General features: G+C 44.1%; 1 protein-coding gene across 1 annotated transcript in view; it reads left to right on the forward strand.

Annotated features, from left to right (window-relative positions):
• Positions 1–20,094, forward strand: part of LOC126457807 (lysosomal acid glucosylceramidase-like) — a 139,483-nt gene extending 119,389 nt beyond the window's left edge. The window contains exons 9-10 of the mRNA XM_050094421.1: positions 5,786–6,075; positions 19,905–20,094. Coding sequence (XP_049950378.1) covers positions 5,786–6,075; positions 19,905–20,022 — 408 coding nt within the window. The 3' untranslated portion in view covers positions 20,023–20,094. The remainder of the gene's footprint in view (positions 1–5,785; positions 6,076–19,904) is intronic.
• Positions 20,095–20,490: the final 396 nt, after the last annotated feature.

The following is a 20,490-nucleotide window of genomic DNA, read 5'->3' on the forward strand; positions in this document are numbered from 1 at the left end:
CTGACGAGCAATATTCAAGTACGAATAAGACATACAAGAGAACTTGAATGAGAGTTGGAAGCTAAGAGAAGAGGAAGTAAAGCTGTGAGAAGGGCTAGCTAGTCGTATTTGAACAGCTCTGTCAGTAGAGCACTTTCCCACCAAAGGCAAAGGTCGCAGGATCGAACGCTGGTCTGGCATACAATTTTAATCTGGCAGAAAGCTGCAATAAATAAGTAACTAAATACTGTGCAGAAAAAGCGAGGAAAAGTAATCTTTCGGATTAAAAGCATGTGGCTTTCATGCATCTTGTAGAAAAGGGACTAATTTGGGCGTAATGAATGAGCACTCTGAAGGAACCTTAGGCACGTTCTCCCTTAGTTCATTTATTTAAATCCTGGAACTTTTGCATGACAGTGCAAGACCCAGGTTTACCAAGAAACTGCTAAGACTGCGAAACTGGAACGGTTTGCCTAACCTGCCATATATTCCCTGTCCAGTGCCATCGGAAAATAACCTAGTACTATCCCTACAGTTCTGAGATACGAAGTCATTACTGCAAATCGTGTATAATCGATAAATTGCGTTACTTTTGATTGTTTATTCTGTAAAATAAGAACTGTTTACTACTGTTTATGACCCTACAAATATCATTTTTACTTTATATTTGCTCAACGTTTTTATTTTTACATTATCCAATCTGACTGCAAAAGGAAATGTCTATGAAAGAATATGCCACAAGAAATATCTATTCTTCAGTACTGAACACCATAGTTTTTATGTTTAAGTGTGTCTTGATCTTTCTTCTATACTTGAAGGTATGGCTTCCAGAGCATACCAATAATTTGCTTTACTTTACACGCATCAAAGCCGCGAACTGTGGCTGACTGCGTGCACCATACGGTAGCGTCGTCGTAAATTTTAATTGCACTAATTTTTGTGGGAAGATTATTAAATTAAGGAAGAAACCATCGGTTAGCCTTTCTAGGAGTTGTAACACTGAAGTTGAACACTGAAGTAATGTCCATACTTCTACTTTATTTTAGTTGCAGTACTCTTGTGTTTCTTTCTCCCTTGACATACTATGCTAGTTATTAATTTTATCAATTCCTGTCCTCTCACTACTACAATCCTACTCACACTGACATAGGCTTCCTTCAGCAGGGTGCCTCTGCCTGTGGTTCACTCCATCATCACAAGGCAGCACACAGCAACTGACAGCAACAAAACGTGTGCCTTTCATGTGATCGTCATAGGAGCACACTACTCATCTGAGCAATTACTGTTCTTTATGGTATTTTTGTAATGAAACAGCTACATGAAAGGAGCGTTGATGTCATGGACAAATTCTGGTATTCACGTATAACGATTTTTAATCATCTGTGGATTAACAGAAATGTGAGATGACATTTAAGGTGTTTGAGGATAAGGTAACTGTACAATCTATGGGAACATCATTATTGTCACCGCTTTGAGGATGTGGAGCCTGTTCCCTAGCAATAGGAACAGAGGCAGTTATTCTTATCACATAGACATTAACATCTTTATACGTAGGCTGAAAGACGGAGATTATACTGAAAAGATACCATTAGTTTATGAAGCTGTGTGCTGTCTCCATTGATTCCATTTGCCTTTTTTTTAAAAAAATAGAAGAGGAATAAAATTGTTATCCTCGCAGATAAAGAAAAAGAGCTGTTTTTTGTGCCTCAAAAATAACTGATAAGTTTCAGATCAGTTGAATTCAAGGCACCGGGCCACAGGTCACACTTGTCTACAATAAGGGCACCAGAAGTGATACAGGAAACTACTGTAGAATATCACGAACATCCACTTTTTGAAATTTAGAACATATTTTGAACTCAAATGTGATGACTCCCTCCATGCCAATAAACATGGATTCTTGAGACATCAGTCACGTGAAACCCAATTCTTTTTGATCAAGGCAAAAAGATAGATGCAATATTTCGCGACTTCCAAAAAACATTTGACTCAGTACTACATCAACGCTTATTAATAAAATTTGACTCTGTGGGGTATCATATGAAATACACTCCTGGAAATGGAAAAAAGAACACATTGACACCGGTGTGTCAGACCCACCATACTTGCTCCGGACATTGCGAGAGGGCTGTACAAGCAATGATCACACGCACGGCACAGCGGACACACGAGGAACCGCGGTGTTGGCCGTCGAATGGCGCTAGCTGCGCAGCATTTGTGCACCGCCGCCGTCAGTGTCAGCCAGTTTGCCGTGGCATACGGAGCTCCATCGCAGTCTTTAACACTGGTAGCATGCCGCGACAGCGTGGACGTGAACCGTATGTGCAGTTGACGGACTTTGAGCGAGGGCGTATAGTGGGCATGCGGGAGGCCGGGTGGACGTACCGCCGACTTGCTCAACACGTGGGGCGTAAGGTCTCCACAGTACATCGATGTTGTCGCCAGTGGTCGGCGGAAGGTGCACGTGCCCGTCGACCTGGGACCGGACCGCAGCGACGCACAGATGCACGCCAAGACCGTAGGATCCTACGCAGTGCCGTAGGGGACCGCACCGCCACTTCCCAGCAAATTAGGGACACTGTTGCTCCTGGGGTATCGGCGAGGACCATTCGCAACCGTCTCCATGAAGCTGGGCTACTTTCCCGCACACCGTTAGGCCGTCTTCCGCTCACGCCCCAACATCGTGCAGCCCGCCTCCAGTGGTGTCGCGACAGGCGTGAATGGAGGGACGAATGGAGACGTGTCGTCTTCAGCGATGAGAGTCGCTTCTGCCTTGGTGCCAATGATGGTCGTATGCGTGTTTGGTGCCGTGCAGGTGAGCGCCACAATCAGGACTGCATACGACCGAGGCACACAGGGTCAACACCTGGCATCATGGTGTGGGCAGCGATCTCCTACACTGGCCGTACACCACTGGTGATCGTCGAGGGGACACTGAATAGTGCGCGGTACATCCAAACCGTCATCGAACCCATCGTTCTACCATTCCTAGACCGGCAAGGGAACTTGCTGTTCCAACAGGACAATGCACGTCCGCATGTATCCCGTGCCACCCAACGTGCTCTAGAAGGTGTAAGTCAACTACCCTGGCCAGCAAGATCTCCGGATCTGTCCCCCATTGAGCATGTTTGGGACTGGATGAAGCGTCGTCTCACGCGGTCTGCACGTCCAGCACGAACGCTGGTCCAACTGAGGTGCCAGGTGGAAATGGCATGGTAAGCCGTTCCACAGGACTACATCCAGCATCTCTACGATCGTCTCCATGGGAGAATAGCAGCCTGCATTGCTGCGAAAGGTGGATATACACTGTACTAGTGCCGACATTGTGCATGCTCTGTTGCCTGTGTCTATGTGCCTGTGGTTCTGTCAGTGTGATCATGTGATGTATCTGACCCCAGGAATGTGTCAATAGAGTTTCCCCTTCCTGGGACAATGGATTCACGGTGTTCTTATTTCAATTTCCAGGAGTGTATTTGGCTGGATTGAGACCTTATTGGCACAGGGGACGCCACCTATTACCTAGGATAAAGAGTCTTTGACAGATATAGGGATAACTTCAGGCATGTCGTCAGGAAATTTTGTTGATGGTCGTGTTGCGTATTAAAGACCTGGCAGACAACATTAATCTTTAACCTCAGTCTTCTTGTAGATGATGCAGTGGCCTGTAATGAAGCCCTACTTGTATCTGAAAAAAGTTGTCAGACCCCTGTAAAATTCCTGAATGGTTCAAAGGTTGGCAACTTTCTTTGAATGTTCACAAAAGTAAAACTGTGCACTTCGCAAAACGAAAAAAATCTTGGTGTTTATGATTACAAAATCAATGAGTCACAATTATAATCATTCAACTGATCCAAATACAAATCTGTGGGGATATGAAATGCAATGACGACACAAGATCAGTCATAGGAAAAGCAAGCGGTACACTTCAGTTTACTTGTAGACCAGACCAGTGGGAAATTGCAGTCAACTGTTTGTGACTTTCAGATTGTATGATGATGGTCCATGAAACTGTTTTGTTCTTGATGTTTCGTTCAGGGCTAGTCCTGGATCCCCAGAGGTGCTCCTGATTCTACTGTGACTTGGAATCGGGTGAAAAACCTAAGCAGAATCAGGAGTACCTCTGACAATGTCACCGCAGCTCTGGACAAAATGCTGGGGACAAAACAGTTTCGTGGATCATGACTACACAAACGGGAAGTGATCAGCAACTAAGAAAGTCAATCATTAAGGCCTTCTTTTGTCGCCAAGATGCAAAGGAGAATGCTTGCAAAATACACTACTGGCCATTTAAATTGCTACACCACGAAGGTTACGTGCTACAGAAGTGAAATTTAACCGACAGGAAGAAGATGCTGTGATATACAAATGATAAGCTTTCCAGAGCATTCACAGAAGGTTGGCGCCGGTGGCGACACCTACAACCTGCTGACGTGAGGAGAGTTTCCAACGGATTTCTCATACCCAAACAATAGTTGACCGGCTTTGCCTGGTAAAACGTTGTTGTGATGCCTCGTGTAAGGAGGAGAAATGCGTACCCTCACGTTTCCGACTTTGATAAACGTCGGATTGTAGTATATCGCGATTGCGGTTTATCGTATCGCGACATTGCTGCTCGCATTGGTCGAGATCCAATGACTGTTAGCAGAATATGGAATTGGTGGATTCAGGAGGGTAATACTGAACGCCGTGCTGGATCCCAACGGCCTCGTATCACTAGCAGTCGAGATGACAGGCATCTTATCCGCATGGCTGTAACTGATCGTGCAGCCACGTCTCGATCCCTGAATCAACAGATGGGGACGTTTGCAAGACAACAACCATCTGCACGAACAGTTCGACGACGTGAAGCATGGACTATCAGCTCGGAGACCATGGCTGCGGTTACCCTTGACGCTGCATCACAGACAGGAGCGCCGGGTGCACGAATGGCAAAACGTCATTTTTTTCGGATGAAACAGGTTTCTATTTACAGCATCATTATGGCCGCATCCGTGTTTGGCGACTTCGCGATGAACGCACATAGGAAGCGTGTATTCGTCATCGCCATACTGGCGTAACACCCGGCGTGATGGTATGGGGCGCCATTGGTTACACGTCTCGGTCACCTCTTGTTCGCATTGACGGCACTTTGAACAGTGGACGCTACATTTCAGATGTGTTACGACCCGTAGCTCTACCCTTCATTCGATCCCTGCGAAACCCTACATTTCAGCAGGATAATGCACGACCGCATGTTACAAGTCCTGTACGGGTCTTTCTGGATACAGAAAATGTTCGACTGCTGCCCTGGCCAGCACATTCTGCAGATCTCTCACCAATTGAAAACGTCTCGTCAATGGGGGCCGAGCAACTGGCTCATCACAAAACGCCAGTCACTACTCTTGATGAACTGTGGTATCGTGTTGAAGCTGCATGGGCAGCTGTACTTGTACACGCCATCCAAGCTCTGTTTGACTCAATGCCCAGGCGTATCAAGGCCGTTATTACTGCCAGAGGTGGTTGTTCTGGGTACTGATTTCTCAGGATCTATGCACCCAAATTGCGTGAAAACGTAATCACATGTCAGTTTTAGAATAATATATTTGTCCAATGAATACCCGTTTATCATCTGCATTTCTTCTTGGTGTAACTATTTTAATGGCCAGTAGTGTACTAATGTTACCTGTTCTAGAATATTGTTTTGTTGGACCTATCCTACTTTGCCTTCACTTTCCTGAGAGCTGTACTGTGCTAACGCGAGTACGAGACTAAGAGATGCAGTCGTGTTTGGCCTCCCTTGTTGAGATGCGTTCTGTGTGCTGCACAGGCGACGAACCACTGGACGTCTGGGTGGGAGGACTGGAACATGGTGGTGAACACTGAGGGCGGCCCCAGCTGGATCGGCAACCCCGCGGACGCGTCCATCGTGTCAAATTCGACGGCGGACGAGTTCTACAAGCAGCCCATGTACTACGCCATCGCACACTTCTCGCGCTTCGTGCCTCGCGGATCCCGGCGCGTCAGCCTCCAGATGGACGCCGACGCCAACTCCACCGACGTCGAGAGCGTCGCCTTCCTCACGCCTCAGGATGACGTCGTCGTCGTCCTGCAGAACAAGTAAGTCGGAGCTCTCTCCGCAACCTGAGGTCGAGTTGTGAAGTCCATACAGTTTCACACTAGTCTGGCTGTGCTTCTTTACTCTCCAACATGTGGCACGTACGGCTGTCGAACTGAGTTGCGGAACTGTTGTCGTTTGATCGCCCCTTATTTTATAACCTCATTTACGCGAGTGTACAGAATATTTGTTGGTTGAAAAAATGGTTCAAATGGCTCTGAGCACTATGGGACTTAACATTTGAGGTCATCAGTCCCCTAGAACGTAGAACTACTTAAACCTACCGAACCTAAGGACATCACACACATCCATGATCGAGGCAGAATTCGAACCTGCGACTGCGCGGGGTAGACGTGCGGTCTACGGCGCCTTGCCAGGGCTCGCGCGGCTACCCCCGTCGGAGGTTCGAGTCCTCCCTCGGGCGTAGGTGTGTGTGGTGTCGTTAGCGTAAGTTAGTTTATGTTAGATTAAGTAGTGTGTAAGCCTAGGGACCGATGACCTCATCAGCCATAGTAACTTACCACAAATTATTAAAATTACTATCGAACCTGAGACCGTAGCGGTCGCGTGGTTCCAGACTGAAGCGCCTTGAACCGCTCGGCCACACCGGCTGGCAGTTGTTGATTGGTTTTTAGATAAACTGACATGGCACATCCGCTTCCTCTGGTATGAGTAGGCCTGTCTTCCAAATTAACATGATTCTCTTCACATCACGATGTAATAGTCACTGCTTCGTGGATGGAGCATTGCAAAGTAGTAACAATTTCCGCATGTTGCAGCACCGTTGGGGGGTCCAAAATATAAATGCGAGTTTTTCTCTAGGCCAAACCTAAAAGTCTGAGCCTTTGCCAGACAAACAGACCCAGATGATCATAGCACTGTTACCAAACTTAACCTCACAAACTCACGGAGTCACATTACACCACAAAACCACATCCTTCTCAGCACAGATCAATTATGGTGTTGGTTACTCTAGTTGTGGCGATGTTGTGATTCTATCCTGAGTTCTGTATCTTCTGGTCAGAAACAAGGTCATAAAAATCAATTCCTACAGCCTATCAGTAGAGGGGTCATAATCACTGATGGCAGCATTCCTGAAATTGATGACATCAGCATCTGTTCTTTTTCCGCATTAACTGACACCAGTATCTGACTGTCGGTCAATATCATTATTTCCAGAATTCTCCCATCACCCATCGCCCTGTAGCCAATGATGTCACGCGTTTTTTCAAAAACGTTGAGTAACCAATGGCGTGCAAGCTTGGCCTTTCACCCATCTAGTAATTTTAATCATTTTTAGTTCGATTGCGTGCATACTGTCATTCCTTTGCAGTCTGTGCTTCAGGGATAACAGGCTCCCACTGATTTCGAGAAACATGCTCTCTCTTTCAGCTCAGTGTTTGCGTATCTGTTATAAGAATTTAACATTTTTTGCCTAAAAAATGTCTGAACGATATGATGCCATAGCATCAGTGTATGCAATGTATGCATACATGTATCAGGTTTGTGTGGAGATGGTATCAACACCGGCATAAGATTTTACACCAGCCAGTGTAAAATTTTTGTCACCGTGTACACCACAATTATGCAACATATAGACCATAGACGTAACTCACAATGAAGACGCGTTGCTCGCTACTTTGCCTTTGACACACATAGAGGTTACTGCTGGGTGTGTGACAGGTGTGTGCTGTTTCCTGCTAAGTGAAGAACTTCTCCACAGCTGTGCTTGTAAATGAGGACATAGATGTTTGCGTGTCATACTGGACCTGCTGTTGCTCGACTATGCCCAGAAGGAACTGTCTGCAGCCCAAAGAGCTCCAATGTTGGGCCAGAATATTTGCATTATCAAGCAAACAGGAAGAATACTGCTTGACAATAAGTGGTTATTACTGTCACTGTCGGTTGTAAATTAATGATAAGTATACTCTAAGACAAAAAAAAAGATGCAACACGAAGGAATTACATGAATGTGGCAGAAATCGGTTGAAGTTACTTACATGTACAGACAAAAATAATTACAATTTCAGAAACATTGGATGATTTATTCAAGAGAAAGAGCTTCTGAAACTGAGAAAGTCAATAATGTGCTGGTACGCGCCTGACCCTTACAAAAGCAGTTATTTATCTTGGCATTGATTGATAGAGTTGTTGGATGTCCTCCTGAGGGATACTGTGCCAAATAATGCACAACTGGCACGCTAGATTGCCCTGCTCATACTGCACCAAAAGTTCTCAACTGGGGGGAGATTGGCGAACTTGTTGGTCAAGGTAGGCTTTGGGAAGCACGACGACAAGCAGTAGAGACTTTCACTGTGTGAAGGTAGACATTATCTAGCCTAAATGTAAGCCCAAGAAGGCTTGTCATGGAGGACAACAAAACAGGACGTAGAATATTGTCTATGTATTGCTGTGCTGTAAAGGTGCCAAACGTGGCAACCAAAAGAGTCCTGCTATGAAATGAAATGGCACTTTTGACCATCTCTCCTGATTGTGGGGCCGTTTGACTGGTGACAGTCAGGTTGGTATCACACCACTGTATGGGGCGTGTCCAGACATGACTTTGCTGGTCATCAGGGCTCATTTCGTAATGGGACTCATCACTGAAGACAATTCTACAGCAGTCAGTGAGATTACAGGTCCCTATGACCAGCGCCCCAGACAGCAGTGGAAAATCAACCTGACTGTCACCACCCTATAGCCTGACAGCCAGGAGTGGGTGCCATTTCATTTCATATGAGGATCCCTTTGGTTGCCAACCATGGTACCATTACGGTAAAGTGGTACATCGATGATATTCTTCACCCTGATATGTTGTCATTTATGGCAAGCCATCCAGGGCTTACATTTCAGCAAGATAATGCCTGCCTGCAGTCTTTGTGCTTTCCAAATTCTACCTTGGCCAGTAACGTCGTCAGATCTCTCCCCAATTGGGAATGTGCGGATCATTATGAGCAAGGTCCTCCAACCAATTCTGGATTTTGACGACCTAACTTGCCAATTGGACGCAGTTTGGCCTGGTATGCCTCAGGAAGACATCCAATAACTCTGTCAGCCAATGCCAGGCCGAATAACTGCTTGCATAAGGGCCAGAGGTGGATCAACACGCTATTGACTTGCTCAGTTTGTGAAGCTTTTTCTCTGGAATAAATCATACAATTTTTCTGAAGTTGTACTTGTTCGATCGTACATCCACACATACACTGCACATGTGCAGCTTATACACTATGGGAAGATACTTTGACAGTATAAAATAGTAATGATGTCACAGCAAACTTAAAAATGTCAATTTAATTGCAGCAAATCTGGAAATTGGTAAAGATTGATGGGGCACATGAACGAAAAAACTAAGTACTTTATGCAAATATGTATGTGTCTGCTGTGTAAATACAGAAAAAAGATGTATGCGATGTAAACAATAAGTATTCGCCCAAACAGCACTTGAGCAAGAGCTAATCACAATGTTGCTACAAAGCATGTACTCAAAAGTATTGGCATTATTTATCGATATGCACTGTTGCTCTCAGCCAATAGCTACAGGGCTCATCTGCTCTTTGGGAATTTATTCTCCATTCTAGTTTGGTGCTCTGTGGTGACAGGATTAGTGTATGGATCTCGAGAAGACACGTCTTACACCGCCCTCTGTGCACATCTACATTAAAATATTCGACTGAAATCGCGTTTTCTGCAGGTTTAAGCCTGTTTCGTCATATACACATGGATTTCTATCGAGTCAGTGATTGCTAAAGCCAACGACCTTGCCACAGACGTAACATCAGCTCCCATCAGAGCACCGAAGTGCTGTCAGACTTGGCTAGCACCTGGATGGGTCACCATGCAGGTCTACCGAGTGCTGTTGGCAAGCGAGGTGCACTCAGACCTTGCAGACCTTGTGAGGTCAATTGAGGAGTTACTTGATTGAGAAGTAGCGGCACCGGTCACCACATGGTCCTGTATATCCGTCCGCAGCTCGTGGTCGTGCGGTAGCGTTCTCGCTACCCGCGCCCGGGTTCCCGCGTTCGGTTCCCGGCGGGGTCAGGGATTTTCTCTGCCTCGTGATGACTGGGTGTTGTGTGACGTCCTTAGGTTAGTTAGGTTTAAGTAATTCTAAGTTCTATGGGACTGATGACCATAGATATTAAGTCCCATAGTGCTCAGAGCCATTTGAACCTCTGGATCCTCATCCAGTGATGCCTAAGGGCTGAGGATGAGATGGCGGTTGATCGGTACCACTGGGCCTTCAAGGCCTCTTCAGTTTTTATGTGTCTGTTTTTCAGTGACTGCTAAAACGTATCGAAGGTGGTGAAAGTGCATACACATGGAAGCCAGCACCACTCAAATGACATTGCTCATGGGTATTATCATAAAAAAAAGAATATGTTTCTCCTCCTTTAATGTAGCACTAATGTGTACTATTTGATGGAGTCAGTGTAGTTTATTAAAGCTGAGTACAGACAGAACATGGTTAATAATAATAATGACGTTAGCATGAGCACGTGACATACTTGTCAAGTGAATCAGCAGTAAAAAAGTGGTGGAACAGGCCAAAATTGGTAGACATAGCTGCCTCATGATAAAATAACACGATCAGAGGCACTACCTCCACTATCCACCATGTCTGTAAGCATGACCTCCATCCTTCTCTTGATGCCACGCAGCCAGCCAGCACGAAGTACATTTCGTGAGGTGCTGTGGCGACTTGACACAGACAGCTGTATCACCTAATGCAAATTCAGCATGAACCCAATTTTCCGAAGTCGATTCACAGCAGTATTTAGTGCTACTCAGCGCCCAGCTACAACCACCACGGAGACCCCTGTGCACGGTGTCGGGTGCTGAGACAGACGTGTTTTCCCTGTCTCCATTTGCACGTGCAACAGGAAACTAAATTACTATAAAATGATAGATATTTTTTTGTATGCGTGCCCAGAAAGACAATCACATGCACACACCATCCATTGCTACACACACTAAACAAATAGTCTCTATGTAAATGTTTATGCTCTATAATTATAGATTGGACCGAACATGAGGGATAATCATGCATATATTTTTACAGAAAAAGTTGTAAACTTAAAGATCTACACGGGAATTCCACAAGGATATGCAGCAGAAGGGCTAGTAGCATGCACTCAAGACAGATGTGAACTTCTATAACCATAATGTTATGCAGGGAAGTAAGTGATAAAATTAAACTCCTCAAATGCCATCGACTAGAAGATTTGCAGGAAGTAACAGAGCTAATTGTTAAAGCCATAAAAGATGATTTACAGAGTTTAAAACCGAGGGAATAGCTGGTTTAACAGCAATTCAGAAGCAACCATAAAAGAGATAATTTACAGAAAAACCGAAGTAATAACTGGCTTAACAGCAATTCAGAAGCCACCTGCTGTCATATTCCAATGGTGAGCCTCTGTTTTCCTACAGTAAGTAACAAGTCCATAAAAGCACTGTTAATGTGTTTGTGTACTGTAAATGTAGAAAACTGAAGCCAAATAAATGAAAACTAGAGTGTATGATGTAGACAGCTGCCATAAAGGAACGAAAAGCGACGTCATGGCCATGTGGCCAGCTTACAAGCTCTTGGTAGGTAAAGAGTTAAGTCAGGTCAACAAATTGACTCTTTTAGGTATTATTGCATGCAGACTGCCAGCTCTCTAGATATGTACAGCTATTCTTTGTACTAGCAAAGAAAACCGCTGGGAACTGCATTGAGGAAACGTATGACGGGGACACAACAACCAGTTTTGAAGATTTTAAAACTTTAACGGTAATTCGCAAGCGGTCCACAACAGATTGCTGTCATATTCCAGTGGGGAGCCTCTCTCTGCATACAGTAAAAAGAAAATGCCAATCTATGTGCAGTGTTCTGCAGTTTGGCTGCTGGAGTAATAAACCCCTAGAAACACAGTTAATGTGATATTTATATGAAGAAAAAGCTAAAAGTATCGACTGGGTACTTTTCTCAGAAACAACATTCCACCTACAGGTCGAATCATGTGTCTTGTGTAAAACCCAATGCTTATGTCATTGTGCAAGTCTTATATTAAAGAAGCGTGTGATCCATTTCTTTCCACAGTACAGTCAAGCAATGTTATTTTGTAGGCTTCTGTCGGTAGTTGTGGTGTTGTTTTAACAGTGGTCTTAAGCAGGAAATGCTCTGTGCGAGTTGTTCAGAGTGAATGCTAAGGAGCGACTAGGCCGAGGTCTCCGTGGGGCATGTGATATTGCATGTGTTGCCTAAATACAGGTGTGAGTGCTGTGGCGCAGATCGAGTTTTCAAAATCGGTGACAGCGGTGTGGATAAATGAAATTTTGAGAAATCGATTAGGCCAGAGTGCTCACACCTGCATTTCCGCAACACATGCAGTTTTGCATGGTGCCACTGGGCCCGCTTCTGAGCATCCATGCTAAACACATCTCACAGAACGTTTCCTGCATACAGACTCTGTTAAAAACACTCCACAACTATAGACAGGTAGGTGATAGTTTGCGTTTGGTACACTGATTCTATTTGTCCTTGTCTTCAGACCCACGAAATAACATTGCTTGATGGTATTGTGGCAAAACATACGTTTCTCCTGCTGCTTTAATAAAGCACTTGTGTAGTGACATTGGTATTCGTTTTTGTGCACAACATTCAATTCGACCACTGGGCAGAATGTTTGTTCTGACAAAAGTACCTAGTCAGCACATACACATGTATGTATCACATTAACTGTGCTTTTAGGGGCTTCTTTGTCCAGTAGCTAAACTGCAGAACACCACACACAGGTTGGTACTTTTTACTGCATTTAGGCAGAGGCTACCTATTTGAATCTGACAGCACACTGCTGTAAAGTGCTTCCAAATTGCCGTTGAACCAGTTAATCTATTGCTTTAAACTCTGCAGAAACAGTTGTTATGTTCGTATCATTTGTCCCTTACTGCAGTGAACGGTCTCGATTCCAATATTTTTCGATCAACACGCCAAAATATGGCTATTTGCAGTTTCTATGACTGGCGAAAAATCACTTCCTCCACAGCGAGTCTCTTTGCTAGTGTTGAGAATAAGGACGAAGTATAGTGAGAGGAACACAAACAACAGGTATACGTCTTTAGACTTGGTAGAACTGCATGTCATGTGAAGGGACAAGCTGAGACTTGCAGAAAAAGCGAGTTATATCGAATATTTTAATGTACATATGCACAGAGGGCACTGTAAGATGTGTTTTCTCAATACTCACACCCTACTCCTCTCACCTCAGAGCACTGACCTACAATGGAGAGCATCTTGCCAAAGAGCAGATGAGCCTTACAGTGATTGGTTCAGAGCAACAATTCATGATCGATAAATAATTCCGATACTTTTACGTATAGGCTATGTAGCAACATTGTGATTAGCTCTTGCTCAAGTGCTGTTTGGGCAGAGACCTGCAAATTAACGTCAGACAGTTAATTATTTACACTGCACGTATCCTTTTTCTTCGTTTACACAGTAGGCAGATACACTCACATCCACATAAAGTTATCACTTGCTTTGCAGGTACTTCTGCATTTTTGTGTATCCTACAAATTTTTTACCAATTTCCAGATTTGCTGCCGTTCGACTAACATTTTGCAGATTATCCCATGATGTCATCATTAATTTATACTATCAAATTATCTTATTGTGGCATATGTTTGACATTTGTGCAGTGTATATGAAGCATAACTGTGGTGTACACGCCAGCATTGTTTGTGTGCATGCGTGCTTGCAAGTGTGTGTGTGTGTGTGTGTGTGTGTGTGTGTGTGTGTGTGTGTGTGTGTGTCTGCGCGCCCATGTCTGCTGTTATTGGTTGACAGGGTTGAAAAAATAAAAGGAAATTTATTGTACATATTTATTTAAGTATATATGTCATTAAATTACAACTGAAAATTACAGAAATAGCCATGTATCGTCTAGCTATGGCTCTGAGCACTATGGGACTTAACATCTTAGGTCATCAGTCCCCTAGAACTTAGAACTACTTACACCTAAGTAACCTAAGGACATTACACACATCCATGCCCGAGGCAGGATTCGAACCTGCGACCGTAGCAGTCCCGCGGTTCCGGACTGCAGCGCCAAGAACCGCACGGCCACCGCGGCCGGCTGTCGTCTAGCCTCGTATATTCCTTGTGATTGCTTGACTGTTCAAATAAACTGTGGCTACTGCGTGTCCTTGTCCACCACTGGATTAGGGGCTGTTTGGGCTGTGGGCGGTTTCTGCTGTGGCTGTGCTACGATATAATAATCTCCATAGGTAGGGAGACATCCAAGTTCTCATCTGTAACAAGCGTAGCTGTGGAGAAGTTTGTCACTTAGCACGAAGCAGCGTATGGCTGTCAGTCGCCTGGCAGTAGCCTCTATGTGTCTCAAAGCCTAAATAGCAAGCAACTAGGCTACATTGGGAGGTATGTATTTGGTTAATACATGGCGTAATTGTGGTATAAACGGAGACATAAAATTGTATTCCAGCACACAATTTTACACTCGCATTGACGCTGTCATGATGGCGACATAACACCTGTATCATGTCATCACAACGCCATGTGTATACCGCATATGCTGGTGTGACACTTTGAGATCATTCAGATACTACTGGGGACAAAAATTGTTATAACAATGGAGAGCATTTAGCTCATAAGGAGTGGGAACCCCTTCATTCTAGACAGCAAAGAAATCACGATGTACATGCAACTGAACTATAAATATTAAAATTGATTGAGGAGTGGGAGTTCCCTGGGGCCCCTCCGTGTTTTCGCAAAAACGCGTTATGTCGTTCGCTATGGGAAGATATGGGAGGGGGAAATGCCAAGAATAAATGTCATTGCCTGAGGGTCGCATGGTGTCGTCAGAAATTCCAGGAAAAGATCTATTTCTTTTGTCATCACTTTCAGGAACGGTAACGCCAGAAAACTGCTTACATCAGCGATGAAGTCCAGAACATACGCTGCCCCTCTACTCCCCTCCTGTCACGACTCTTTGGTTCAGAGTTGCGATGGTAGTCGTCTGCATTACTTTCGAAGGGCTATGAGTGATGATTGTATTTATTGGTTTACTGTATCCCCACATCACAGAACCATTATTTACACAAGACCTGGGTTCATATAAACCTTCTCTTTCTGAGTGGCATCTCCTATTATGTTCCATTAAGAGTTTGTGAGTTCTCTCCGTTGGATGTGTCTGACAGTAAGCAAATTTTTTATGATCGCCCATTCTGATCTGAGGCTTTTGGTCAAATAATATGACGTATTGTATATTTTAAACTCATTCTGAACTCCTCAGCGACCTCTACAGACTGATGGAGTTACTCTTTCAGAGCCTGTATCACATGCAGGGCCCCAACTGACACTGTAAATATTTTAAAGTATCGTCTCCTAGCAAAGATTATACTTTGCAAGATTGCTATGGCTGGATAATTGTTAAAACTGCTCGCACAATTGATCATTATACTAGCTGTGTTTCTGTCATGTAGCTATTGAACAGTTAAAATTACACACAGCTTTGGTCACTATAGTAGGAATGTTTCGGTAACTGTGAGCTGTGAGTGAAATTACAAGTATCAGGTGTCATATTGCCTCTAGAAACGACTCATAGCATACAGTCAGATCGTCCATTAATTGCTAGTTTTTTTTTTTTTTTTTTTTACATACAATGGTCCACCTTCTTAAACGATTTCTCTCAAAATAAAAGTGCATTATAGCTGTCCACTAGGGATAAAGGAGAGAAAAAAGATCATTGAGTTACTTAATTATTTGTATTCTGTTTTTGAGGTTTAATGACGTCGTGGGAAGGAAAACCAAAGAAAAGGACAAAAGCTACCGGAACGGGATTGCAATTGGACGATCGGTAATGAATCTAGAGTGTACTGAACAGCCAGCTGGCATCTATTAAACCAGATACAGCAGTACGAGCACGTGACAGTACTCGGACAGCTATAGTTGCATGTCGAGCAACATTTGGACTGGAAATTCAAATGTATGTGAAATCTTATGGGACTTAACCGATAAGGTCATCAGTCCCTAAGCTTACACACTACTTAACCGAAATTATCCTAAGGACAAACACACACACCCATGCCCGAGGGAGGACTCGAACCTCCGCCGGGACCCGCCACACAGTCCATGACTACAGCGCCTCTAAGGCGCAGCTAATCCCGCGCGGCAACGCTTGGACTATGGGGACGGGCAAGGTCGACTTCAGGAATATCAGCGTTGCGTGCGAATGCTATCGCCTGTAACTAGTCTCTCTAATCCTTAGCTCCTTTACAGCTAACAGCTAAGGAAGTATGCTACGTGCACTGCAAGCAATATGTAATTAGTGCGCTCTCACACAGGGTTAACCTTTAAATGACACAGATATCTCTGTGGAGATAGAATAATGGTTGAAAACTTAGTTTGTGCTGTGTACGTGTTATAAATATTTCTTATTTTTTCCGTTACAAAATGGTCTTGAAAACTGACGGCTATATAGCCAGTTATTTGGTTTTTAACGAGAAAACATTGGGTTCTCGAAAGCAGGTGACTACAAATGCAACTGTTTAGTTTTTAACAACAGATCAGTTGCTTCTGACATTCACGACTTTTCTTTACTAAATTTGTCTTGCTCACGGCGCTTTTCGGGAAATAATTCTCATCGTCAATAGTGCTTTCTTTATTGGACCTTTGTGTACAGGATGTTTACAATTCCTATTATAGGCTTTTAGGGGTTGTAGGTAAGGAACCCACGTCCAGAAATCTACAGTTTGGATGTAAAATAAATTTGAGGATCACATCAGTTTCAAATCTTTCGCTTCATTGACTGCACAGAAATTGAGAAGAGAGCTCCGTCATCAGTCCCCGTTGTAATTATATGACCTCGCATTCCCGTCCAGCTGTAGCAACGGGTGCAGGTAACTGATTCTTTGGAAACTGGGAAGGTTGACCGTGGTGCTCCACGGACGCGCCACGCTATCGACTAGGCAAAGGGTGTCGTTCGCTGCAAAGAAGAGAACCCGACGGCGAGTACTCGAAACCTTACACGTCCCATGGTCTCCTGTGCAGCACACGTTCTAGAGCTGTGTGTATACCGTGTAGCGGGATATTTGAAAGTAATCCGAGTTTGAAGCTTATTTTACATCGAAACGTTACATTTCCAGGAATGAGTTCTTTACCAAAACACAGCTGTGACGCTGGTGCTACTGCATCAGTTTAGCGGGCTGTTTGATGGACTGTAAGCAATCGTGGAACCTAGTACAAAGTGACGTTCATCACGTTGAAAACCTCTTGTGATCCGCCGTTCATCTAGTAGCAGTGCATCCTCTTGTCTTGCGAGTCCCGACTCTTTGCAGAGATATGGTCTGCCACACCGTTTTTCGTCGTTCACACTTGTCTTATCTCACTCAAAGCGCTTGCGACACTCAACCATTGTCTCATATAATGATCCATTGTTACTGTACTCTTCCACCAACACAGTATGTATTGTTGCAGCGTAGTTTCCCTTCGAATGCAGGAAACGAATTATTGGACGCCATTTTGTTTTGGCTCCTCTAGCGGTGGGCTGCGGTGCTGTTGTTCGGAGATTAGCGTATATACCAGGACTACAGACAGATACTTGCAAACAGAGATATTAATTATGTAACTTTTTTTTCGATGTAATATTTAAAACTACTTGACTAGACTTGGTAATGTTACAAATGGTTGTCAGTTTCTTGCAGGATGTACACAGTAAGGACACAAATCACACAAAATAATTTCTGTTTCCAATGGTGGAAATATAACCATAAGACAGCTTTATTTCGGTTTGTGGGCATCGTCTAATAAAGTATTGCAATCCTGTCGTTTGTGACATTTCCCTTATCCTGACTGTGTCACAATCAATGAAATGAGGTTCGTAGTCAGAAGTGAGTAGTTTTTACTTACAATGGAGTGTAAAAAAACAGGGATTATTTTTTTGCTTTTTATTGCGTCTGCACTTGAGATTGACGTTGGCAGGAAGGGAGAGGTCTGACCTGGCGTGACGTGTTACCCTATGCATCAGTCTCCTGATGATGCGCAGTTGGTGGGAAGCATGGAAAATGTACAGGCGTGTTTATTACACGAAACATGGATCTCAGGTTGCAGCGGCATGTGTCAGTTAGATTTTGCGTTCTTATCGACAAAACTCCATCACAAACATTGGAAATGTTGCCACAAGCCTACAAAGAGCAAGTTGTAAGGAAAACACAAGTTTTGAGTGGCATATACCATTTCAGGAGGGTGAAAATGACCGTGCCGATGCTTCACGCCCCAGAAGGCTATCAACTTCGAAGACTGAAACCAATGTCAACACAACTGATGTCATGTTGCGGAAAGACCGTCGTTTATCGCTAACAAAGGCTGCAGAGATTAGAATGTATATTATGGATCAGCAAAAGACATTGTATGAAATATTGTGGGGTACATAAAATTTGCAGCAAAGTGGGTGCCTTGTCTCATCAGTGACGAACAGAAGGCTCACCATGCGATGGCGTGTCAACAAAGGAAGGGAAGGCCTCAGCGAGAACCAGAGTTTTTGGACTAAGTCATCACATGCAACGAATGCTGATTTCATCATTATGACCCAGAGACGAAACGGGACATTCCCAATGGAAGCATTATTCCATCATCATCATCATCATCATCATCATCATCATCATTCGTGACATTGGTTAGGTTGTATTGGGTAAAAAAATTGGACTGTGTAGAAATTGGGACTTTAAACAGGCACTGATCACCGCGCATTTGAGCGCCCTACAAATCAAACATAATCATCATCATCATCATCATTCCAATGGAAACTTGAAAGTCCACGACCCAAAAAGGCCAAAGTTCAACTAAGTGCGGGAAAATCATGCACCTTGTCTTCTTCGATAAGCAACGCATTGTGTACGATCACGTGGTGAATGAACAACGTACTGTTAATGCCAATTACTATTGTGGAGGGGCCATTAAGGAGGATGGATCCTTCATCAGAATAATGCACCAGCTCGTAACGCGATCAAGACTCAAGAAACAGTCACCGAATTAGGGATTGAGGTGATGCCACATCCACCTTATTCACCTGACCTAGCGCCATGTGACTTCCACCTATTTCCTGCAGTGAAAAACGAGCTTCAGAATTTTTATTTTCAGAGTGATCGAGATTTAAACAATTAGATTTTCTGGTGTACTCAACCGACTATCACAAAGGGGTTTCAGGGAGTGTTTTGAACATTGGATTGAACACTGGAATCGTCGTATAGTGTCCAAGAAAAATTACTTTGGATGTCTGTAATGGAATTTGAATGAAGATGAGCAGTGTTTTCCACTAAATAATTCAAGAATGGTTCAAATGGCTCTGAGCACTATGGGACTTAACTTCTATTTATTTATTTTATTTATTTATTGTTCCGTGGACCAAATTAAGGAGAAGTCTTCATGGTCATGGAACGAGTCAATACATGAAATTATAGCACGATATTAGAAACAGACCTAGACCTTAGAACTACTTAAACCTAACTAATCTAAGGACATCACAAACATCCATGCCCGAGGCAGGATTCGAACCTGCGACCGTAGCGGTCGCGCGGTTCCAGACTGTAGCGCCTAGAACCGCTCGGCCACTCTGGCCGGCCACTAAATAATTAATACAGTTATTTTTTGATACCTCTTCCTATGTGCAGGCCGACCGAAAATATTTTTTGTCAACTGCAATATGGCAGTCCATACAGGCACACTTCAGTTCTGTGCTCAGAGTGCTGTTTCCGGTTACTCTAGAGATCAGTGCCCATTGGTACCTCTGTTTGCGTGGTAGGCTGTGTGCTGACCACGTTGTTTGTGTGTTGCCAGGCAGGGGACGCGGCGCTCCGTGGTGGTGTCGGACCCCCAGCTGGGAGAGGCGTCGCTGTCGCTGCCCGCCCACTCGATGCACACGCTCGTCTACCAGAGAGCCAGCAACACTGTGTGAAAACCGCTTCTCCACAGCACTCTTGAAACACACTTGTATTACTGATTAAATAAATATACACAGTGAAAAATCCTTGTATTGTGTTTCTGTGTTGTACTGCGACTTCCAGGAACCCTACTAGTGCATACAAGTGACACTTCGATGTTTATCTGTGTATTGTAACCCACTGAAGAGTCAAAGAAACTGGTACACTTGCCTAATATCGTGTACGGCGCCAAAGAGCACGCAGAAGTGGCGCAACACGACGTGACATTGACTCAACTAATGTCTGAGGTAGTGCTGAAGGAAATTGACACCATGCATCCTGCAGGGCTGTCGTTAAATCCGTAAGAGTACGAGGAGTGGAGATCTCTTCTTAATAGCACGTTCGAAGGCATCCCAGGTATGCTCAATAATGTTCCTGTCTGGGGAGTTTTGTAGCCAGCAGAAGTGTTTAAACTCAGAAGAGTATTCCTGGAGCCACTCTGT

The sequence above is a fragment of the Schistocerca serialis genome, chromosome 2 (genome assembly GCF_023864345.2).
Source record: "Schistocerca serialis cubense isolate TAMUIC-IGC-003099 chromosome 2, iqSchSeri2.2, whole genome shotgun sequence".
Lineage (NCBI taxonomy): Eukaryota > Metazoa > Arthropoda > Insecta > Orthoptera > Acrididae > Schistocerca > Schistocerca serialis.